This window comes from Anopheles coustani, chromosome 3 (genome assembly GCF_943734705.1).
Source record: "Anopheles coustani chromosome 3, idAnoCousDA_361_x.2, whole genome shotgun sequence".
In the NCBI taxonomy this organism is placed as follows: Eukaryota; Metazoa; Arthropoda; class Insecta; order Diptera; family Culicidae; genus Anopheles; species Anopheles coustani.
Window position 1 is genome coordinate 47,566,838 of NC_071288.1, and position 18,650 is coordinate 47,585,487.

The window sequence follows — 18,650 nt, forward strand, 5'->3', positions numbered from 1 at the left end:
ATAGTGTGGATGATGCCAGTGGCAGTGTCCGTTCCTTCGTGCTGTGCCCCATTTCCTCGGGTGACCAACGACAGATAACGACGCAGGGTGCACGGGTCGGGTGGCTTCGACTGGAGGAGGAGGGATGACGAGCACCAAATGACGTAGTTCGGAAGCGTCCTCCTCCACATACACACACACACGCACATACGCGCACACACAAACATACACACCCATACACATGGCACGGGATGGCGGTGGTATCCGGTTCCGATGACGGATTGTCTCCCACCAAGCTCGTCCTGCGTTCAGCGGCTGCGCTTTACCGTTCAACTGGATTTTTTGGGTTTTCTTGTTTAATTTGTTTCACTTGTTAGTAATTTAACTCTGCATTCTACTAAATCGGGCTTACTTTGATCGATTCCGTAACTTCAGTATGTTAATTGTCTCCCTCTACTTTTGCTTTTGCGTTTTAGTTTTCCTCACCAAGAGCAAATCATCTCACCTTCCTTCGGCCTATCATTAACACTTGTTCACTTGGTTTCTTCATCGCTTTCTCTTCTTTCATTGTTTAAACGAGCTTACTTTCTTTTTTAAACTTGTGTTACTTACTTTCGTACAAGAGCTTGCTGCAAATTTAGCTAATCATAGGTTTTAAATCTTTTTATTTTTTCGTCTTCTTGTTCCTTTTCAAGTTTTGTTTTAGTTTGCTGCGTTCACTAGTGGATTTTTCGCTTCTGTTTCTTTTCTGTTTCGAATGGTACACGCAACTGTTTGCCTTTTTATGTTTAAATTTAAACTATTGTGTTTTTTTTTCATTCTCTCTTTTTTGTTGGCGTGAGCTTTTCGTGTACACACGGTGGCGGCAAAACAGCGACTTTCTTCTGCGATAGGTTTAGCGATCACCCAGAAGCCTACGTTTAATGTTTTGGACACGGACACCGAACTGATCTGCGCGGGAACAGGATGGTTGGGGTCGGGAGTGTCGATGTCAGTGTTAGTTTTCGGTGTTTTGCAGTGTGCTTGTAAGTGATTTGTGTTGCCCTTTAATGCGAATATTTATTTTGCTTTTAAACTTGCGAACCCATCGACATAAAGGAGGCGATTTTCTTTAAATGTATTACTTTGTATGCGGTAACGAAATAAACTCTCACCCTCGAAATGGTCTTAATAATTGCTTACGACATAATCGACCTCCGACGTTCTTCAACTACAACGGTTCCTGCTACGAGGATACCTGATTAAGAGATAAGCGTGGAGAGCACGATGCCACTGTGGGTTTTGTGTTGCAGTTTTAATTATATCCATTCCTTGCGTTTATCTGCGTGACTTCCCGTATTGTTTAAGCCATACCATTTATGCGCTGCCCACTTTCTACAATACATCTCAAAGACGACGCAATTTAAAGTAGGGTTTCTTTATATTTTTATATATCTTTCCTACCCTTTTCCTTCCATTTTATTCGGCGTGCTGATTTCCGCTATACTTCCTCTTGCTCTCAGTTTTGTTGTGTGTTTTCTCTTCTGGTTCTGTATCGCGTTGTTAATCTTTTATTATATAATTATTTATTTATCATTTACAACAATCGGGCAGTTTTATGTGACGCGTTGCTTGTGTATGATTTAAACTTTTACTTTGCAAACTCCAGTGGTCGTCATAATCGTCCATTCTATCATCAACTTGAGATTCAACCGTTGTCTTTCAACCCCTTCAACTTTAACCGACCTATGATACGATCGTATCATCGTTTGTGTATGTGATTTCATGTATTCAGTGGTTTATACGATCGATCGTCTTTTTTATTGTTGTTTTACCGCACAATTCAAACACTAACAAGACTTAGGCTGCTTTTTTTATTTTCTTATACTTCCTACATTATACTTACTCTGCTTTAGAAGCGAAGACAAATTTTTGAAAGTAGAGAAGAATAAAATAAAAACGAGAGAGCGGGAAAGTTAAGAGGAGAATATGTTTCAGAAGACCACAGAAAATCCCACAGTGATAGTCTTCTTTCGCTCCCCTGCCCTGGTGGCATCCATGGGAGGAAAGTGATTACTATCACCTGTTGGTTTTGTTTTATTGTAGCCCCAAAAACAAACAAAAACCAAATTGACAAGTTAGAAAAAGAGAAAACCTTAAGGCTTCCACACTACAGCACACCGCCCAACTCGAGCGTACCAACTACTGGCGAACCACCAAGCGATAGTGCTTGCAGACAACACAGGATGGAAAAAGGGATAGATAGAGAAAGAAACAGATCCGCGTTTTTTTGTTTATTTAATTCTCTACTTGTTTTTTCTTTTAGTATTAACGTTATCTCTTCAGCTCAGCACTGTGTTTTGTTACTCTTATGAACATAACAAATTTGGTTTTACCTTTTTTTTTGTTGTTTTGTTTCTCTATTTGTAGCTTTTCTTGCCGCTGTACTGTCTGCGTTTATCATCTTCGCTCTTTTGCGTATCATCAAATTCTATTTCGTTTCTAAGTATGTGTTTCAGTGATTCATTGTGGTTTCATTTTGAAAGGTTCTTTTTTATACTTTCCTCTTGCGCCCATTGTTTCACCGATCGTGGCATATTTCATGCGCTGCTGTTGCTTACATTTGTGTGACGTTTTTTTTTTGTATTTTATTTTGTTATTAATTTTTGATCCGCGGGTGGGTAATTTTGTGTGAGTTTTTTTTTTCATGTGTATGTTTGTATATGTCATCTCTATATGTGGCTCTATGTTATCGTATCGTGTTCGCCCCGTGTCGTTCGTTTGCTCTTGCTGTTGGCTGGAAGGCGCGTGGGCGAGATTTTGGATGATCCCTTTTTCGACTGCGACATTCTTCCCAACACTTCCCACAACACCAACACCAACAACAACAACAACGACAACGACGACGAGGACGACGACGACAGCGACGGCGGCGGCGGTTGCGGCGGTGGCGACGACGACGACGATGAAGACGGGGACGACACTACAGCATCGAATGGCATGGCCTGCTTGTGTTACTCGCCAAATCCTTCGGGTTGGTTTGGGTGCCGTTTCTCTTCTCGTTTAATAATTCATTCCACTCTTGCTCAGTTTTGTTTTGTTTTCTCTATGTACTATGGTTTTATTCATTTTTAAATTATGTTCCGAGCGTATTATTTACTTTTATTACCTTTTCTTTTTGTAACTAACAACGAGTTGATTTCAATCATTTTGCATCGTGTTTACTTGTATGCATGTGTGCCTGTGTATGTATGTGTGACTGTTTTCTTGTTTGATGTTTATTGTTGTTGTTGTTTTTTTTTATATCAATTTATGATTAATTAGAGAACAATGAACGTGGGAAAATTCAGAACACGGAGCCATCCGCCCGGAGATCAAGCATCCCCTGGGAGGACCCACGCACACACGCACACACACACACACATACACACAGGCGCGCGCGCATGTGCCCCTGTTTGCTTGCCTCTGCGTACCCTTTTCCGTCCTAGGTGAATGGTTGTTTGGGCTGTAGATGCATGTAATAAGGAGGGTGGATCGGTAGCGTTAATCGACCTGTGAACTATAGAGCTATAGCCTAGGTTGCTTGCTTTTGCTTCTGTTCTGCTAATTCATTTACTCAGAGGTTTGCTACAACCAAAGGTTCGCGTTCGGTGCCTGCCTTATGCTAGTTGCCATAAAGAGAATGACGGAAGGAGAACGGTATAATTGCGCCGTATGCTTGTAACGAAGACATACGTTGTACAGTTAATGCGATACACACATGATTATACCTCTAACGCGCCGCGGGGTGTAAGAAAACATGGTGCGCACGCGAACATCCTGCGCTGCGTCTACCTGCCGATGAGATGCTACTGATTGCTACTCATGCCCTCCCCGTTCGTTCCTCTTCCCGGTCCCACTACCTTGGGTGTATGCTAGGCTCTTAGGCGCGCACTGTTTTCCCACCAAGCTAACGGCTAAGTTGATCGTCTTCAACAACAAGGTGAAGGATATATAAAACGTGCGTTGCGGTGGCCACCGGGGGTCAGGCAGGCCGCTATATGTACTAACGGACATTTACATTCGCGATCGAAAACCGTCCATTAGGGGTGCCTCTATAAACACAATGAAATAGTTTTGAAAAAAAAAACCCAAGCTGTAACAGAACAATCAGCCATGCTGCAATGACCATAAAAGCACCCGTACATCTACACCTAACAGTGAACACAGTCACGGGCAGAGAGATCGCACTGATCGCACTCCCAGCTCGGATCTCGGCGGGCAAGCGTTTCGAACAAGGACGATAAAACTCGACCGAAATCGGTCTTCCAGTGCGTGTGTGGATAATCAACATGAGGTGGTGTCTTTTTTTTTGTTTTTAAACCTTTTGATGGACAAACGCATCATTAAACGTTAACACAAACAAACACACATACACACACAAACACTTTCTCATATATGCATGCACTATGCGTGCGCCATCCCCCGCTTATCAATCCAAACCCTCGAAAGCTACTGTGTGTTTTTTGCCAACCTGGAAAATGGGATCCTGTCTTTCGAAACCAATGCCAAAAAATGACGAGACTTGCTTTGAAGAAAAATGCACAACAACGTATCCTTCGGATGTTTTGTGTGTTCTTATGCAGCCCATTGCCCAACAAAACAACCAAACAGTAACATATAGCATCCTTCTTTCGGTTCTCAAGAGTGTGCGCCAGGTTGTTTAACATTACATCTCTTCACCACTTCTCTCCACCACCTTCCTAAGGCTCCAACCGACCGACCGACCGACCGACCGACCGACCGACCAGCGCAAGGGTACCTTCCTTGTAAAGCGTGAAATACGCAAACCCACCTCAAAAAGCAAACGTCTTTTGTCAACCTCGGCAAAACTGCAAGCAATGCTTAGTATATCTTACGCGCGGTGAGATTTGTGGGTACCAGATATTTCTGGACCGAATTCGAATTACTACTGCACGACTTCACTGCACATGCCACCTCCACGTCCTGCTGCTGCTGCTGCTGCTGCTTCTCCTCCTCCTAACGCCCTATTCCATATTGAAGTTAAAAGTATATAAGAAAAAACATTGTAACATTTCTCTCCCGCTAACACAAACATATAAACACACCCCCGCCGTTCAGGCAGCGTCAACCCCACGATCATCATTATCATCATTCTCAATCGTTTTCCAACTTTGCCAATCGATCCACATCCAGAGTGGTTTGCCCCAGCGAATAGCGTTTTATTAGCGGCGACGCATCCTAGCTTTTCCACACACTAGCGCGCACACACACGCACTCGCACAAGCACACACACACACACACATCCTTCTAGCTCCCGTCCATGGTAGGAGGGGGTCAAGAAGGTGGGTGGTGTTGCTGTTCCTTTCCGATCGGTTCGAATTCGAACAAACACACACACGTACGCCCTGGCGGTTTCTAGCTCTCTCGATGATCTTCCTTTCTATTTGTGCCTATCCACCCGCGCACACGTACGCGCGCACACGCACAAGCACACACACACACGCGCATACAAACACGAGCGCATACCACAGGGTTGCGTTTCACCCTGCAAGAGGGCCGCAAATGGTTTTGATGGTGGCGGTGGTGGTGGTGGTGGCGCGCTTGTGTTGCTATGCTTCTCTGGGTGGGTGGTTTGGGTGGGGGGTGGGGGTGGTGGGGGAAGGTGCCTTCAGTATAAGACTACGATCGTTTACGGTTGATCTTCTAACCCCTAGCTAACATCGTCGTGATTTTCCTCCTCCTTTCGTTTCGCCACTCGCTGCTTCTTGTTTACTTCTCGTCTTTCCTACGGGCCTGGCCTCGCTACTAAATCTTGTATCGCGCACACTGAAGGGTCCGTGTTCTTTTCTCCGTGTATCATCATCCCGCGTCGTTGCGCAGAGCTTTCGTCGTCTGGCTCTCCGGAACGCGCTCCGCAGCATCATCAGCCGCTTCCTTCCTCTGCTTTCCTCCTCTCCCTTTTTCCCGTCTCTACTACTGTCGTTCGTAATAATGCTTAATTTTTAATATTTTATCTCCTCCACAACTCGCACAACTAACCGGTACACCCCGTTTTGCTTTATAACGGTGTGCTCTGCTTGTGTCTGGCTCTGCTGGCTCGCATATATTATATAAGCTTCCTCCTTTCAATCTCACGCCCAACTACTAGTAGCTTTCGCTGTTCGATATCTGAGTGTGTGTGTGTGTGTGTGCATGTGTGTGTGTGTAAGTGATCTGTTTTTCCGGTGCGTGAGAGTGTGTTTGGACTGTATTTTGGGTGTTTGTACTTGTACGTCTATTTCCTTCGAGTGTGTGTCTGTATCGGTGTACGGGTGTATGCGCTGTAGATCTGTCTTTGTGTGTGTGTAGCGTACGTGTTCGTTTTGTGGTGTTGTTGTTGTTGTTGGTATATGTGTGTGTATGTGGGGGAGTTGGTTTTCTGGTTTTGTTTTTTAATTAATCTTTTTAAATATAAATTTGTTGACCTAATAGTACGTTTCTTGCTCTAGCCAGCCGCCTGGGTTGCGTCTCAAGTAGAAGCGACGAATTTCGTCGTAAACGAAGATGGACAAGCTGAACGGTAAAGCTGGCAGCCACCAGACGAACCTACGAAGTGCGAGCGTGAGAGAAAAGTAAAAGAAAGGGGGAAACAATTGTGAATAAGGACCGATCATCAGACAAGCTAAAACCGCGAACAATCTGCTCGTTGTTGGCGGCCGCTGGTACTTACTTCAGTGGGAACATACGCAGACCCTTATCCATACCCGGCGTGTAGGACAGGATGGCAGCCAGTATCGTTTCGAACACGAGACCAAAGTTGAGGGCCCAGTTTCTCATGCCCTGGTGGAAAATCGAGTTACGGCGAGTCTTACAGATGATCAAATCGGCCCACTGGACCACGACGATCGACACGAAGAACGCGGTGTGGCAGGTGAACTCGAGTGTCTTACGGTCGCGGTAGGTCTGCGGGAGGGAGGGAGAACAGTGCCAGAGTAAGTACACGGCTGCCATTCAGAGGAGGACCAACTGGTTTCGCTGATTACTTACCCATTCCTGGCCGTACGAATCGGTGAGATCGTTGATGGCCTTCGAGTCCCAGCTCTTGCGGAGACCGAACAGCTTCAGCGGCAGGAATCCGTTCTCAGCCATGATGACGAAGTACACGAAGAAACCGGCGGCGGCCTGAATCATACCAATCTGACCGTAGGCCATCGAGATAAGTCTGCGTTGCGTCGGGGAAGGTGAAACGAACGGGAGGAACAATGTTGGGAATGGATGGAAAGGGAGATAGAAAAGAAACTTCGTTAGCATACGGTGGCCGATTTGATGGTGAGTAAAAATCAAGTGACATGTTAAGACTTTTATTAACTACTTTTAGAAATAAGTTGTTAGTCCTTATGGTTACGTTAATGCTCGTTACCTGAGGCTAGGATTTTACTGTACATTTAATATTGTTCTATGCATTCGATCCCACACAAGTAACGAGCACACGGGCCTTCTTGACAAACATTATATTTTGCCAAGAAGCGCCTTTAGTTTGATTAGCATATTAAAGCATTATTTCAGCACAAGGCAGTTAGACAATTAATAAAAGCGACTTAATACTACCCAAAACTTATTGCTACCATATTGCCATTGGCAGGCGCTATATACACTACTACAAAGCATGAAAGCGTGCATAAGGGAGGCAAGGACATTGACATCGACTTCAACCGGATAGTTGGTTGTAGCTGAAATCGATTCGCTTATAGAAAGGGAAGCACACTAAAGTACAGCGATGTACAAAGCAAAAGGATCATGCAGAAGAAGAAGAAGAAGTAGAAAGGGTCATTCAAGAAGTGATAGCATCGAAAAATATTGAAAGAATAAAACGTAACTGCCACTGAGGGGTAGTTCCAGTGTTCTGGTATCGAGGTTGGTAAAAAATGAGGAAAGCTAGTGGTTCACGAAATAGTAATAGTAAGTAAAAGAGTACAGGCGAGAAAAAGGTAGTAAAACAGGAACGGCCAGAGAGCCGTGACAAGTGATGGCAGAAGAAGTAGAAGAGAAACAGAAAGAGTCAGAGAAGATGTGTTGCAAAGAGAGGAAGTAAAGAAAACGAGAACACACATTTTTCGTTCGAAATACTCACTTTTTGATCTGGAGACATTTAGTGTGTGAGATTTGACGGTGGGTGGTGGGCAGGGAGGGTGGTGGTTGGTGATGGTGGTAGGAAACAGTTGGGTGGAAAAATGGTCTCGGGCGGAGGGGGTTTGTGATGGTACGGGCGATCGGTGGAAAAGAGAAAAACGCTCCTCGAAAGAAATTCTCACGGCGGAGGGTCTATGGAACAACGCGAGATGCGAGTGGAGACGAAGTTCGTTTTGGGGGGTAAAAAACAAACGCGAGCAAAGGATCGAAGGCATAAGTAGGGACGATTTTCTGAGGATTTTTTTTAACATTTTCCCGAGCAGAGAGAGTGAAGCACGAATGAAGTCGAATATTACCAGATCGATTTGGCGGAAGTGTAAGTTTGGATCAATGAAACAATTGATTCGAAGAAATTTGAAAACAAATCCTTTGGGACAAAGAAAACAAAAATTAAACGCTAGTAAATCACTCCGACTAACATCGTGTGGAGAGATTTGCTTAGTAAGAATGATTTAAGACCTGTATTTTGGCGGGGGATGCTTAAGGGTTAACTATAGAAAAACCTGGTATGCGTGTCCTGAAAAGTGTCTTACAGCTAAAACATCAACGTTGTGCCGTACAGAAGGTAACTTTCAACATCTAAATTGAGGCATATCATACTAACGCACCACTTCAAAGCATTCAAATATGGGAGAAAAATCGACAAGGGGATCGGAAGGGAAACAAACAAACACGATTACATATACACATATATAAACAACAGCTATCAGCGCATATTGGACACAGATCGGCGACGAGTTTATATCAAACGGAGCGTTCTAGAATATGTGTTACATCTAAAGCAGCGGGAAGGATTTGTGTTGCTGGTGTCATGTTTATCGGTTGTGAACTCTTTTTAGGAAGCCTTGGCCTGAGCCTTAAAAATAGTGGCATCTTGGACGAACCTTGGTTCGGAGAGGGAGGCAAATATGTTAGGATTTTATTATAGGTTTGAATTGCTGTTCTAGATTGGATTTAAGGTGTGTGGAGGGGTTGGGTGTGGTTCAGCTAACTATCTAACGTACAGCATAACTTGTGTTGGGTGGAAATGCGGCATCTATAAGGTAAATGCTATCCATTCCACAATCTCTAACGGAACACACAACTGAACTTGGAACTCTCGCACTTCTACTGGAACGCTTCTAACACGACATCTAGAGAGTAGTAATGCGAACAGTGAAGTGATTCGAACAAAAGAGAGTATGTTCTATGAAATCATTTACACTAAATCAAAATTCAAAAAACACTTAAACACACGTTGCTGTGATAGATCAAAAACTGATAGAAGAACGAAATGGTAAGAGGAAGAATAAATCAAACGATAAATAGAGCACACGAGGGAGTTAAAGAAGGGGAAGAGAAATGCTATCAAGTCAAAATGCGGACAAATGTCGACAGGTTTAGTTGAAGGGCTAAGTGATAAAAAAAACAATCTGTTGAACAGAGCGAAGAAATCTACTACATAACTCACTCCAACGAGTTAAGAAGAACTGCCTTCACAAAACTTCCAATCGTTAAGCGAAAACACACTTCGACAATAGTTGTCGATGCAAACGCAGTGTATAATGCCGCACGGGACGATTGAGTATTTAGAAAAATGTTCCACAAATTCCGGCAACAATGTCCACAAGAGTTGTGCATGATGGTTGACTGATACAGTCATTAAAAATCATGTGAATTAGATTAATTTTTACTGTCAAAAAATGCAAGACGCTAGTCAACGATTCGTTGTTCGCAACGAACAACTTACACAGTAAATCTCTCGAATGGTTTGTTCCAACCATGTATAATCATTAAAAAACGGTACAAACAAGACGGTAGAAACGTTTCAGCTTCAAATATAATAGGAGTGCAACTATAGGGCACTAGCAAAGTGTTGAGTGACATAAAACAGGATAAACAAACGAAAAGTTATCTTTTTTTTGCTGCACAATTATTATAACACAAAGCTGCAAGGTTGAAAAAAAACATTGGAACAAAAATTAATCAAAATTTAGTATGAAACAAAACATTGCACAAAAACATATAAAAATAAAGATTCAGAAACATACAAATAACAAAGCATCAGCCAGCTTCCACCTGTAAAACGAAAATATCGGACGTCTTCCTCGAAACGGAGGACGCGTTCGTACAAACGAACAGAAAACAGAATATAACAAAACAATATAATTAAGTGATACAGTGAACAGATAACGAAAACATAACGAGGACGTATGTATGCTGCACATATGCGTCGGTAACGAAAACAAAAAAGAAAATAACATAATCGATGATGAATTCATTCAGTGGAAACGTTTAGAAAGTTAAAACAAGAACGTGGCAACGTATCCTGACCTGCGGTTGACCAAGTTGTCACGATAAGGATCTCTCGGTCGGCGTTTCATAATGTCACTTTCCGGTGCTTCGTAGGCGAGCGAAATGGCCGGTACCTGAAGATTGGGTGTCGGTGGTGGTGGTGGTAGTAGTCGAGACGTAGGCGGCGGCAGTAGGGGACACGAGGTTGCATGCAAACGCACACACAACACGCCCGAACACCCACACACACACGCACACACGAAGGAATAGGATGAAGTGATTGAAAATTTTACGTTTAGATTAGTATGAACAATTGTAACAACCGTTATCAAACAGTTTACGATCGTTTTGAATCGTTGATAGTATTTCGTTGTTGTAATAATTGTTGGTGTCGAAGTCGCTCTTCCTTATAGCTAAGACTTATACTTAAATCACGGTAAATATGGGGAAGCAGACGTCTCATCACTCACAGTGATGAAGCGTAAGTCAGTGTCTCATACGACGTAAGCCTATTTGTCAACAGTTAACAAAATTCACTACTTCGAGTAAAATAATTAAAGCGCATTGGATTGTAAGTGAAAACGGGAACACAATGTATCGCTTCATACGTTACATAGCTAGACGTTGCACATTAAAAAAAATTTCGATGACTTTAAATTTTGAAATATTTCAACACAACATTGTTTGCTAACCAAATGGAATTAACGCAGCCAGTAAGACAATTATGCTCACAAATTGCACCGTAGTTAAACCAATTGCGCTTGTTTTTTAAACAAAACTTACGTAATACGAATATTGCAACAATAAGAAGTGAAGAGGAATGAATTGAATTGCTGAGCGAAAAATAGACAACGGACTCAGTAGTGTTGAATCAGTAGAAACATATTGAGGAGACTGGTACGATAGAACTATTCTATAGCAGCATTCGTTAAGGTCGCATATTGTAGTGTGGAAAAAGAAGAAAAACTAGTACAAACAGTTCTTGCAAATTGAGTGATAAGAAGACAAGAAGAGATAGAACAAGAGAGACACAGGTAAAGATTGACAAAGTTGATGATAGATTGGGTCTTAGTTTGGCAGTGAAGAGATAAATATATCACATTCTAATCTATTGTTTTGGTTGCATTTGCACTAGAAAAGGAAAAAAAAACTATTCGCTAATTCTCTATTAAATTCCGCCTAAGGGTGTTTAGGTGTGTTCCGAGAATGGAGGGCACTCGGCCGAGCTTAATCGGGTAACCAAAGGATTCCCCGATTCGCGACGGGTTGCGTGAAGATTGTGTGTAACGGGTATAGAAGATCGCCTACGATCCCACGCAGAACGGAGTTTTGTTTAGTGTGCTTTGATTGTTGTTTCATTATGCTCTTTCGTTTTGTATGTTTCAAGGAGCAGGATACATTATAGGAGCAAAGGAGACACTAGGCGAACGGATGGTGACAAGTTTTCGAAGCATCGTTAAATGAATTGGCGAACTTTGGAATGATAAAAGCTGATGAGAAACCCCATGATCCGATGGTGACATAACCGACGATGAACGGGAGTGAAGGATGAAAGGGAATGGTTTGAGGGAGCGTAGAAAACTTACCTTAACAATTGAATTACTAAACTTTGATTCTAACCGAATCTTCTTATGGTTCATCGAAAGAAAAGAGAAAGCTTCTTTGATACGAAACAATGGAAGGTAGCGGACAAACAAACGAAGAAATTGTGTCCGTAGTGTAAAAAAACACAGTGAATTAAGGGAAAGAGCAAAAAGGCGAAGAAATGTGAAGGAGAAAAATAGAAAGAATCAAGTAGGAAAAATTTCCATTTTTATATCAGTTTGGAAATCGATCAAGAGGAGAATGAGTACGGTTTTTGACCCCATTCCAGTCCCTCGATCGATTTCCATAAGCTACAGTACACGATAGAAGAAAACTGGAGTAGTGTTCTATGAAAAGTTCACAAAACTAAGTAATTCTAATGCCAATGTCTAAAACAATTAAATCGATTGCATTATAGTCCCACCACCGAACAAATAGTCAAATAAAACGGAGTAGATAAATCAGGGAGGTGGAAAGAAGAAAAAAGAGGAGTAAGTAGAATTGTTATAAGAACAACACGCGCACACGAAAACAGCAGTCACAACACACAGAGGTAGAGAAATAGAGAGGTATAGATAGAAAGTGTGTGACAGTTCAGGTTAGAATATCAACTCTAGTTTGCAGACGGATCGCCGGCAGCCAAATGGCAACCGGGATTCCATCTGCAACGATTAAAGAGAAGAGAAAACAAACAGGATTACACAACACAACACAAACAAGGATCACACGAGTAGAAGAAGTATACGCACACACAAACAAATTCGCAAGGGTACAATTAACAGAAAACAGAAAAATACAACTCGGCAAACCGCGCCGTCCCACACATCCTTATCCCGTCACGGTCCTCACTGAGGCGGCAACCGGAAGGACGTGCAGACAACGACACGGGCGGCCAAGGCGCATAAGGCATGAGGGAGCGGGAGATGGATTACCTTTCGTTGACCAATTTATCAGTGAACGGATTACGGGGCTGGCGTTTCATGATATCGGATTCGGCTTCCTCGTAGGCAAGAGAAATGGCGGGTACCTGCGTATGCCACACGCACAAATGCACAGATACACGGATGACACGTACATACAAACACACACACGCAAGGCGAAAGATCGCGCGTACGAATACGCGTTCAAGTGTGCAAGGACGGCATGATTTCGAGTGCATGGATTGTGGTGGTTGTGGTTGATGGTGTCGGTTAATGATTATTTAGCGGTTTTTCGGTTTCCATTTTGTGTTCGGTTGAATTTGTTTGTTTTTTGATACAACCACACATTCACACATGTACAGGTACGCGCGCAAACGGGGCACGAACAGAATCAAAATGTTACACCGGATGTGGAACGCCGTCGGCAACAGGAGCAACGTAAGGATGTTGATAATGATGATGATGGTGATAGGTAGGTAGGGTTAGGCATCATCGACCGCATCATCGATTCGATTTTATGATTTCGACCGCGTGTTTCATGTTTAATCCGATTTGTGTCAAGGCAGTTTTGGTTTTTCGTTGGTTGGTAGAATTACATTACATTCGGACGGTGTGGTTAGATATGGTCGGAAGGGAAAAGAGAGAAAAAGATCGTTTGATTACTTATCAATTGTACTAGCGGGGAGGAAGGAAGAAAAAAATTGACAATAGGCACAGTAGGACGACAGGTGATGGTTGTTGCTTCCGTCTGGTAGGGCATAGAGTCCTACCGGAAAGCATTAACACGAAGTAACGAAAAACTTCCTCTGACTAGGCCCAATAAACCATGGACTATAGCGACGATCGTGTCGAGCGCCTCAGGAAGCAGAACGACATAAACGGAATGTACAAGTGTGAAAATGTATGCACGGCAATGTATTGAGCAAAAGGAAGCAAGGGATAAAGCAAACAAAACTGGATTTATGTGACCTTGTGGGCATGAATGTGAGACAGAGAACGCGAGCGCATATGAATGTTGATTGAATTTGTGGATGTTTTCGGTTTTTTTGCTTAAGGACTTTCCAAGGACAGAAAGGATAGAGAGAAAGTTGGGCTATGTATGACGATGTGTTGTAAACGTGTAGTAGTTGTAGGTTTTTCAGCACAAGATTCACCAATGGAAAGGGGGGTCGAGAAGCGGTAAGGTAAAAAATCGCTGGTTGTGCATAATCTCCCTAACTTAGATATAGGATAGTATCGTCATCTATACTATTCACAGTAAAAAAAACCCTCTTAATCGCTAGATGTTAATGGGTAAAGGTAAAACTTAATCCCATAGCACGCATTCACGCCGTAGTTATCGTGCAAGGCGGAACACACCATGTCGTTCCCAACGCAGTTCCAATGCATTTCGCAGGGAAGCTTAGATCTATCATAACTTAACCGAGAGTTTCTCCGGGGATGGGGGGCAAGCTTCGTTAGTAGAAGTTTCAAAATTGCATTCTCAATTGGCATTGTAAGGCATTATCGTGGGCGATGGTTTCCTGGGTTAATTGGTAGACTCGCAGCATTTCACATTAGAATAATGAGCATCATACCATAGTAAATTATTAATGTTATCTTAGTATAGCATAAAAAAAAACCCAAAAATCAATGTAGAAGGAAATAATTGGATAAGAACCTCTCATTGACCAGTTTATCGTTGAAGGGATCACGTGGTGGCCGTTTCATGATATCGGACTCAGCATGTTCGTAGGCTAATGAAATGGCCGGTACCTATCGGAGACGGACGGGGGTTTGTGGTTTGTGAAGGGACGACGCGTATTATCACGCGTATATTGAGACGGGAAAATGAAAAGTTAAAATCATAAATAAAGTGAACTGACGGTCAGCAGAACATGTAAGTTCCTTCGTATAGCGTAAATTAAAACACGCGCACCAGTAGTGCGCAATAATTAGAGGAACTACGATAAACCCCGCTTATCGGGATGAATGGTGACGGACGGACGGTAGCGCTGAATAATTGTAACAGAATCAACAAATATATAGCAATGCTCTACTTTTGCACCCAATGCGCACACATACCTGCTGCTTGTCGTTATTATTAACTGTTTCTTTTCGCTCTACAGCGAGCTCAAACGTCTGCGTATCTATGAATCGCACTCTTTTTAGCTAGCAATACAAGGACGAGGCTTTACTAATATCTGGCTTGCATCGCTGTATACTATATCGATATGTGGTTGATTGATTAAAAAAATACTATATAATGCCGTAGAAAGATTCAAAAAAGTAGTAGAAAAATATTTAATGTGAAAGAGAATAAAGTAGCAATAATAATTGTAGTTAGAGCAACGAAGAGAAACGTAGGTAGAGAAATAGAGTGTAGATCAGGAAAAGAAGAAAATAGTGTAGAAAATCAAGATTATCTCAGCGTCCGAGTGGGCGGAGAGCGATAGGGTAGTATCAAATAGAAAGATAGAAGTAAAAAAGATAAGGTAAGATCTTGCATTATGCTAGCTCCCTTGACGCAAGATCATGGGTTAAGTTAAACATAATAATTTACTACTGAATTACGATCAAAATGAAAAAAAAAGTCAATAACGAAACAAGATAGCAGAGTGTCTTAAGAAAAAATAGGAAAAGTGATAAAGTAGAGTTTCGCAACCGAATCGGATACCTCTCGTTCACCAGATTGTCCCGGAAGGGATTGCGAGGCCGCCGTTTCATAATGTCGGACTCGGACTCTTCGTAGGCCAACGAAATGGCCGGCACCTAGCGAAAAGAATACATGTCCACAAACGCAAGTACACGCAGAGGACGTGGTAGGGCGCGTAGAGATACATTTTGTTTTTCCATAACCCAATGGTTTTTGTTTTAACCCATGGTGGGTCCATCGTTGTGATGGTGGAGAAAATAAAAAAAAGGGAACATAAGAATAACAATAAGTTAATAAGATGTTACGATTATTCGACCAGATGAAATCAATCTACTGGGATAGTCCCTTCGATAAAACACAAATTTTAGCTTGGGCGCCATCTGAAGGGAAAAACTTCCTATCAGTTCCTATAAGCCTTCACCGTCTGGTATGCTCGTTCAGCCCATCGTATGCTTTCCGCCGCAGGCTACAACGCGTAAGGAAGGAGCGTAGTGGTGTACTAAAACTTACAACAACACCTTTGTAGTCGTCTTTTTGTCGAGAGTATGAAACAATTCAGTCCGGAGAAGCCGACCGAAGCGAACTGAGAAGGGGTGTTGTTTTTTCTTTTGCGCCGGGCCTGAAAACGAATAAACTTACCATGTCCGTGCCCAGATCGATACACAGAATGGTGACGGTTCCGAGCGGAAGCGGAATGTCGCACAAGATGAATGCCAGGAAGGGCGAAATTTCCGGAATGTTAGACGTCAGCGTGTAGGCGATCGACTTCTTCAGATTGTCGAAAATCAGACGTCCCTCCTCAACACCGGTGACGATCGAGGCGAAGTTATCATCGAGCAGAATCATGTCAGCGGCCTACCGGGGAAAGCAAAAGTGTAAGCGTTTACGAAACGATCTTCTCCCACCAATCACCACCCTCATTGCTTGCGTCGCTTACCTGCTTCGACACATCCGAACCAGCGATACCCATAGCAACACCGATATCAGCCTTCTTCAGAGCGGGCGAATCGTTGACACCGTCACCCGTTACGGCCACGATGGCACCCATACGCTGGCAACCCTCCACAATGATCAGCTTCTGCTGTGGTGAAGTACGGGCAAACACAATCTCCGTGTGGTAGCGCAGAATCTCGTCCATCTGGTCCGAGGACAGGTCACGCAGCTCCGAACCGTGCACGACGGCAGCCTTGGCTTCACGTGGGTTTACCTCCGAAACGGGGATGTTCAGACGCTGGGCAATGTCCTCGACGGTTTCGTTGCCCTCCGAGATGATACCGACCGACTTGGCGATAGCCTTGGCCGTGATCGGGTGATCACCGGTAACCATGATGACCTTAATACCAGCCGAGCGGCACTTGGCGACGGCATCCGGGACGGCAGCACGCGGCGGATCAATCATGGACATCAGGCCGACGAAGCGGAGATTTTCAACCTGGAAGTTAACCTCGTCCGAGTTGAACTTGAAGCCAACCGGGTACTTGTCCGAGGGGAGCAGGAAATCGCAGAAACCGAGCACACGCTCACCGAGACCGCCGAGCTCCAGATAGGCATTGTTGAACGCTTCCTTCATCTCTTCGTCCATCATCTTCTCCTTGCCGTTGATGAAGATGGTCGAGCAACGCTCCAGAATACGCTCGGGGGCACCCTTCATCACCAGCAGGTAGCGCGGATCGCTCGGGTCTTCCGTCTCGTGGATCGACACCTGGTACTTGTTGGTCGAGTTGAACGGAATCTCGCACACCTTCTTGTTGCGCTTGCGGATGTTCATCACGTCGCCGAGGGCCAGCTCCATACACTTCAGCAGGGCAGCCTCGGAGGCATCACCGCTTACTTCCTTCTTCAGAATTGGCACACCGTCTTGACCACCCTTGAATTCGGCACGGTTGCACAGCGTGGCAATGCGGGACAGAGCCTTGAATCCGGGGCTGGTGCGATCGTACTGCACACCGCTCTGATCCTCCGTGGTATCGGCCTCGATGATCTGGTTATCGAACCACATATGCGCAACGGTCATACGGTTCTGCGTTAGCGTTCCGGTCTTATCCGAGCAGATGGTCGATGTGGAGCCGAGCGTTTCGACAGCCTCCAGATTCTTTACCAGACAGTTCTTCGATGCCATACGCTTGGCGGTGAGCGTCAGACACACGGTCACGGTGGCCAGCAGACCCTCCGGCACGTTGGCGACGATGATACCGATCAGGAAGATGACCGCATCAAGCCAGTGGTAGCCGAGGATGAAGGCGATAACGAAGAAGGTAACACCGAGGAACACGGCGACACCGGTGATCAGGTGGATGAAATGGTGGATTTCCTTGGCGATCGGGGTCTCGCCCGTGTCCAAACCGGAAGCCAAACCAGCGATACGACCCATCACGGTGTAATCACCGCAGCTGATGACGACACCCTTCGCGGTACCCTCAACGGCGTTGGTCGAGAAGAAGGCCAAGTTCTTGGTTTCCAGCGGGTTCTCGTGGGTGAAGTCCGGTCCACGGGACTGCGGCTCCGATTCACCAGTCAGCGAGGAGTTGTCAACCTAAGGGGTGTAAGGGAACGGAGTGTTAGACAGTGAAAGCGTAAAGAATTTGAGGGCTGAAAGGACTCCACGAATTGTTTTCAACTGGTACGCCGACCCATGGAAGCTACTCAAACTGCCATCTTTAAATGTTGAAAATGTATAGCCCTCATCCCGTATGAAATATTTTGGGTTATTCTGGTTTAAATTATCCAAATCTTTTTGAAATCTTAAGTTTGAACATTCCTGGTTTAATTGATGGACAAGTGAAACCAACGACAGATAAAAGAGCTCACATTCAAACCTTTGTGCGGTCATTGATGAGCAAATTTTGTCCATTTTAGTCATCAGCAATTGATAGGGGTGAGAACCAACAGCAATTTTATTTTTGCAACTACATCCCTCTTCAAAGGGAACATCCCTGACCAAATGGGAGCAGCATACGCACAGTGTCCGACAGATCCTGAACGCAACATGGCGCACACGCTTGCTATCAAGTGTGGCAGCAGTGCTGGTTACACAACCAACCCCGCCCTTTATTCGCTCTCTGTCCATGGGCTGGCACCGGTCGTCCCCATTCATCATTCCGACCGGA

At 44.1% G+C, this 18,650-nt stretch overlaps 1 protein-coding gene across 1 annotated transcript in view; it reads right to left on the reverse strand.

Moving 5' to 3' along the window:
* Positions 1–714: 714 nt before the first annotated feature.
* Positions 715–18,650, reverse strand: part of LOC131272893 (sodium/potassium-transporting ATPase subunit alpha) — a 74,920-nt gene continuing 56,984 nt past the window's right edge. Inside the window, exons 6-11 of the mRNA XM_058274765.1 lie at positions 16,481–18,076; positions 16,183–16,398; positions 12,921–13,015; positions 6,988–7,162; positions 6,671–6,903; positions 715–6,546 (exon numbers count right to left, since the gene is read on the reverse strand). Of these exons, the coding sequence (XP_058130748.1) occupies positions 6,426–6,546; positions 6,671–6,903; positions 6,988–7,162; positions 12,921–13,015; positions 16,183–16,398; positions 16,481–18,076 (2,436 nt within the window). The 3' untranslated portion in view covers positions 715–6,425. The remainder of the gene's footprint in view (positions 6,547–6,670; positions 6,904–6,987; positions 7,163–12,920; positions 13,016–16,182; positions 16,399–16,480; positions 18,077–18,650) is intronic.